The sequence below is a fragment of the Triturus cristatus genome, chromosome 9 (genome assembly GCF_964204655.1).
Source record: "Triturus cristatus chromosome 9, aTriCri1.1, whole genome shotgun sequence".
Classification (NCBI taxonomy): Eukaryota; Metazoa; Chordata; class Amphibia; order Caudata; family Salamandridae; genus Triturus; species Triturus cristatus.
Genome location: NC_140592.1, coordinates 1,012,126,248 through 1,012,132,759, shown reverse-complemented (window position 1 = coordinate 1,012,132,759; position 6,512 = coordinate 1,012,126,248). Strand labels below are relative to the sequence as shown.

General features: G+C 42.7%; 1 protein-coding gene across 1 annotated transcript; it reads right to left on the bottom strand.

Annotated features, from left to right (window-relative positions):
* Positions 1 to 4,865: 4,865 nt before the first annotated feature.
* Positions 4,866 to 6,131, bottom strand: LOC146799218 (E3 SUMO-protein ligase KIAA1586-like). Its single transcript, XM_085627859.1, has one exon. It carries the CDS (start codon positions 6,129 to 6,131, stop codon positions 4,866 to 4,868), a length of 1,266 nt encoding a protein of 421 aa, XP_085483985.1.
* Between the last annotated feature and the right edge of the window lie 381 nt (positions 6,132 to 6,512).

The following is a 6,512-nucleotide window of genomic DNA, read 5'->3' as shown; positions in this document are numbered from 1 at the left end:
TGAATGCTTAAAACAGCCAAGATTTTCATGTGGTCATCACTTGACGTTTGTAAGCAAAGGCCAGATGCAAAAGGGGTTGACTACATGGTGGGTAGGGTGCAGAGCCTCAGTGCAGAGTAAGCAGTGCAGCCAACACCCACTGCACAGGGCTATAGAAAGTGCGCAGCAGGTGTTGTACTCAAGGTGGGTTGGGTGTAAGTCTGGATGCAGTCCAGTCCCTGTTGCCAACCACCGCTGCACAACTAAAGACCACATGGCCATACTCTAGTTTGGCACTGGCCTTGTATGAAGTCTGGGTACTGCAGCCAACTCCTGCTGTGCATGTTGGAAGGCCATGTGCATCAGCTTTGGTTTGGCTTTGGACAGTGTATAGCAGGGTTTGGCTGCAAGGTCTGCAATAGTAAAAAATAAAAATATGGGGGTTTAGCATAGTACAGCATCAAAAATACACTAAATAATAACTGAAAATCTTCATTAAGGGTAAGACGTTAAAGTGAGTTTATGAAAGAGACCCAGATGTTACCCCAAAAAAGCAATAAAGGTGGCTTTAAGGTTATGAATAAAAAACTTCCAACTACTGGCATTAGCTATGCAAACCATAACTCATGCACTGTCATGTGACATCTCCAATGATAGCACTGGTGACATCACTGACGAGATAACATAGAACGTCACAAATTATGTTACCAATAACAACACCAATGACATTACAGTTGTAGACATTCATAATATTACAAAATGGTTCTATGATGACAGTAATACATACATGACAAACAGTAACTCGAAGGTAATGTGAGAGCTTTTGTTTTTTTCCTGTTTCCCATCATAAGGACAAAGAGTCAATTGACCTTGGCCTTAATGAGGATTAATGTACCCAGGTAGGAAGAGCATTAAAGGCAGCAAGTGCCCACAAGTATTAATGGCTAATAACAGCAGGTCATTGTGAGTATCAGTGTGCAACATGATCAAAACAATCTGAATATGCCTGGCGTTCAGAAGCATTGATAGCCCCAACATGTAAGAAATTGTAAAAGCTCAATACATGTATCAGCCAAAATGGCCTCACAGCAAAACAAGCATTAATGGTTTGTTACCGTTATGAGCATCAGAAGCCCAGCAACATTCAATGTGTTTAAGAATCATCAATGGCTCCAAGGAGTAATGGACGTTAATGGTACCAAGCATTAAAGGGCACTACTTAAAATTTTAGCGTCGTTTGATGAATCTTCACAAAAGTTTCCAAAAAAAGTGCCCTCCTGTGTCTAGCTGTGCATGGAAAGTTTGGGGGTGATCTGTCAAGTGAGGGCCAAGAAAAAGGGTGCTAAAAAAAGTGCATTTCCCATAGGAATTTTAAACATAACTACAACCAGAATTTCTTTACGGAATTACACCAAATTTGGCAGAAAGCTAGCTTGTGGTCCAGAAAGACCCCTTTTTGTAGTTTGGTGTAGAACCCTTCAGTAGTTTTGGAGTTTATTTAAGGAAAAAGAAATATAGATATCAAGGGACATGAATCCTACTTGGATGTGACAGTTCTCATGCTGAGATCTGATTGCCTGCCAACATTTCAACCAGGAAGTGCTGGCAGCCATCTTGGGACTCAGACTCATCCGCGTCCTAAGTTAAAAAAAATAACAGAAGGGGGCAGGGTAGAAATACCCTGACCCCTTAGGCCTGGTGATGGGGTCCCACATGCATCCTGCCGGGTGCCAAAAATGTTTTTGCCCAAGTCAGGTATGGGAAATCCGGAGAACTGACCCCCCCGCTTCCCAGTTAACAGAGGAGTAAGACAGGGGTGTGTGCTGGCCCCTACCCTGTTCTGTCTTTTTATTAATGGTCTGGTGACCCAACTAAACAAAGTAGCGGACGACGACGCCCCAAAGCTGGTGCAAGGCAGGGTGCCAGAAATGATGTTCGTGGATGACACACTGCTGCTGTCCAAGTCTCCTAAGGGTATTCAAAGGATCCTAGACAATTTTTCCTTATTTTGTAAAAATCGTGGGCTGGAGATCAATACAACAAAGACCAAGCTTATGGTCTTCAACCCAGCTAGAACATCTCGCCCAAACCCTTCCCTAAATGGCACCCTCTTAGAGAGGGTGACTGTCTTCGACTACCTTGGTGTTACATTGTCCGAAACATTCAAATTTGGGCCCACAATTAGACAAGGCAGGCTTGAGGCTAGCCCAGTTGGCAGGGGGAATCACCAAAACATTTAGGAACTCCCTATATAAACTGCCTGGTCCGGTTGCCGAATTCTATAAAGTGCAAGTAAGGAGTGCTGCAATGTACGGGCCAGAACTATGGGGCCATCGCCCCTCTGGCGGATTGGCCAAAACAGAAAACCAATTTGAGAAAGCTTTTGGGTTTACTGCCTAGCACTCCCCTCCTACCCCTCCTCCCCCTGCGCCTGGATCTAGGAATCAAACCCATTGCAGACGAGATTGGTCTAAGACCACTGACCTTCTGGCGTAGACTGTGGGCGACCCCTGAACTAGCATCCCAATGAACCGAACTCAAGGGGGTCCTGGGTCTACCGGGGGTGGGAGAATTGCCCTGGTTCAATTACATCAAAGAAATATGTGCCAGAATAGGTATGCCCAACCTGTGGAGTAATCCCGAGGAAGTGTCCCCAACAATATGTCGACTACAACTTGTTAACGCTTATAGAGCACTCAAACTACTCGATCTGCAGGCGAACTCCAAACTCGGGCATTTAACACTGAATTTTTTAACATAAAATCCGAGTATCTTTTCGAGTCTTTTCTGGATGATATCCAGCCTTCTCTGGCAAGGAAGCTGTATATCCAGTTCAGAATAGGGACCCTCCCGGTTAACGCTTTTACGAATTAATGGTCGAAAGATCCTTCTATTGGGTGTCCCGCCTGCAACTGCCCTGATGATCCATGTTTTTTTTGTTTTTTTGCCCTGGCTATAAATCTGCCAGATGGCGTTGGCTCATACCATTATGTAGAAACATGGGCTGTACACAGTGTTTGGAGGTGTATAGAATTCTAAGATCTGATACACACACCCCCATAGTTTTTGCCGTGTCCCGATTCCTTAATTCTATGTGGCACAGGCGTAGGGCTTTTTTTAACATATCTCAGAAATTGTAAAAAAAATTCCCTGCACTTTTGTCGCTTTTAGTTCTAACATTTTAACATTTTTTATCTGGTTTTAATCATTCTTGTTTTTAACTGGTGCAAAGATAATGGACAAAATCAGAAGCTCCTTTGGCTATATTTTGTAATTTGCCATTAATGAATTCTCAAGATTTGTCTTAACAATGCTATATTTGTATGCAAATATTTACTTTTTATGGCCTTTTATGACCGAAATAAAGCTTGTTGAAATTTTTTCAAATTTTGCTACAGATCCGCGAATTCACAGCAAAATTGGGAAAAAAACAAGCGCGGGCTCCCGCTTGTTACTGAAGCATATTTAATATAAGAACATGAGCACATGAAAGGTAAATAATGGGCGCTCATTCTCAATGTATCATTCCAGTATACATTGACACAAACCCCAAGAAAGCACTGAACATGCATTACTGGATGCAGCTATTTACACAGCATTATGTGTATATTTATAGAGAAACATAAAACCATTCATTAACATATTTGTACCTTACAATCCAGTAGACCGTGCGGCGCCACATTCAGTGATAGTTATGCCTTATGACCCCCTGGCATGTCTATTACTCATGTAGCGCCTCTTCACTGCCAATAGAAACAAACATGGCGCCACTAGCTGGATCATGCCTTATTTGCATCAGGCTGTTTACAAAGGGCTCAGATATACTGCAAAAAGCTATCACAGTCAGAGCTTTCACCTAAGGTACAACTATTCTCACAAATATGGAGTAAGCATAGCGCATGCTCCAGAAGACTGGGCTATCCAAGGGCTGTCACTGTGAGCTGAGGGACAACGCACACTACGTTTCTCTACAGCCACTCCCCCCCCCCCCCCCCCCCCCAAGAATTCGCAGAGGAAGATCGGTGCATTCAGGGCTTTAAGTGGGGAAAAAAACTGGGGTTGCTCTAAAAGGGGCGTGCAAAATTTCTTAGAGGGGTGTGGCCTATCCGAGTAGGGGCGTGGTCTAAATCAAGATAACTAGCATTGTGTGCTTAAGAAAATCATGAAGTCGCATCCAGCAAAGGATAAAAAAATAGGAAAAAAGGTATATTTATTAAGTATAAGCCATAAAATACCAAACACTTTAAAAAACATGTAAAAATTATTTACATTACTTAGAAATCTATTGCAGGATTTCCCAAAACCCTTGAAGATATTCACTGTGTCTATTTTGCTGGGGTTTCTCACAACAGTTTTCTTCAGCAGACCTTGTACCTTTTGCCAGCCAACTCTTTACATACAGCTTTGCGTCAAATGTTTCAAATGGACGATCGTTGAGTTTTACCCATAAGCATGAAGAAATGGTCTCTACAACAAGAGAGGCCCTTGTTTGGACTAGCAATTAAGTTCTTAGCGCTGTAACCTCTCTCGCAATCCGCATTACTTGCTGGCAGGGTTTCCATGCAAACTACTAACTTTTTTAATGCTTCAGGGGTTTTCTTTCCACCAAAATCTTTGAAAAGTCTAAAAGCTTGGATAGTATCTCTTGCTGGCAGCTGAAACTCTGAACACAGTTTCTGGATATCGGTTTCACCATAAAGAATGCATTCATCACCAGAAGGCAAGTTGCCTGCATCTAGCACACTGAAGCTGGCTATAAGTTATTTCTCAGAATCCGGGGCACATCGTTTATTGATATTTACAGACAGACTTTGGTCAAACTGATTTTGATTAAGGGCAGCAGAGTTACTTCAACCATGGAAAAGAGGAACATTCTTGAATTTGCCCTAGTCAACTGCTCTCTGAGCCGCAGAAGCAAACTCACCTGGTGAGTCCTTCATTGCTCTAAATATACGTACTTGACTAAAAAAAAGTCTGAGGGCATTAACAATTGTAATGTCCCTCCTCTGTAAGGAGAGTGATAAGACTGTGAGCTCTTGATGTGCATCACACATTACCCCCAAATCTCTGATAAAAGAATAGGATGTAAGCTTCTTCAAGAGACCTTCATACTTACTCCGTTCTCTTATGGGTCTGGTTGGGTCTTTAGAAGCATTCTCAAAATGTTTGCACAAGGCAGGGACGCAGTTCCAAACAGCTTTTACAGATCTGTAACTGGATGCTACCCATCTAGTATCAAGTATTTCCCCTATCTTCTGAAACTGTACACATAGCTCGCTGGCGGACAGATTTAGGTCTCTCTGGTTTTTTGATGACATGCTGTATGTGGCATACAATGAGTCCATGAAAATCTTGAAGTGATTGACCCCGGCAACCTCATCAACTGTATCTGCCACAGCAAGTTCTAGTCTGTGAGCCAAACAGTGCCATGTCAGTACAAGATTTGTAAATTCTGATTTCAGCAATGCTACTACTCCTCCTTTTTTACCAAACATTACTGCTGCTCTATCTGAACATACTGCAATCAAGGTATAATGTAGCAGACTTTTTGTGAGTCCAACTTTTTCGAAGTAGCTTAGTAGAGCTGTCTTTATGCCAAGGGCATTTGTTTCTGCCAGCTCCAGAAGGGAGAAATAGATGGTCACTGGGGTACTTTCATTTCCAAAAATGCCACGGAGGCAGATGTTTAAGGTAGAAGCATTGCTAATAGAAGTGTTTTCATCAATTAATACTGTGATCTTTGGTTTGTGTTGTCTGATATAACAGACCAATCTTTGTTGCATTTCTAGTGCAATGTGTTTTATTATTTCAGTTGCAGTCACATTGCTGTGCAAAACACGGCCCATTGCACTGCCATTCTTTGCCTGAAGGAGAATTAGATCAGGGTGGTCAGTGAAAGGTCGATATTTTTTTGCCAAGTAGTAGGCAGTGTCAGATACCCTGCATGTGCTCTCCATATCTTTTGCATTACATTTGTGTACTGTCACCACCAATGTATTTTCCTGCTGAGCTGTAAGAATGTCTTCAGCTGCCATGTGATCAGCGCTCACCTTATGCTTCATAATCTTCTTCCTGAGCTGTTTCTGCCTGGAAGCTTTTCCGTCACCGGAAGGACCAACCTCGCCATCTGCCCACTCTTTACTTATGCGCATGCCCTGGGTGTTATTGTGCACTGAAAGACCTGTTGATTTAGCCTGTTTGCAGGAAGAACATCCAATATTGCCTGACTTAAGGTACAACCATTTATATTCCTCCTGAAAGTAATACCACCGTTTAGTGTTTCAGCAGTCAGGGAGTTTGACGGTTTCTTTCTATGGCACACGTTGAAGTCTTTATAATGGTGGACTGTCCTTGGTAGACTCTTGCTGAGTTTTACTAGCCTCATCACTAGTTGGTTGCTCTGGACAAGACTCCCCTGTAACACGCTGGCGCTTCAGTGACGGTAGGAAGTCAATCATTGAAGACTTCATAGACTTGCGCTTCAGAGCAGACGCAGATAAGCCACTAGTAGCCATGGTAAAATTTAGAACTTC

Bases quoted from the DNA above. Each gene is read 5' to 3' on its own strand.
- LOC146799218 (XM_085627859.1), bottom strand. From the start codon at position 6,131: ATGCGCATAAGTAAAGAGTGGGCAGATGGCGAGGTTGGTCCTTCCGGT.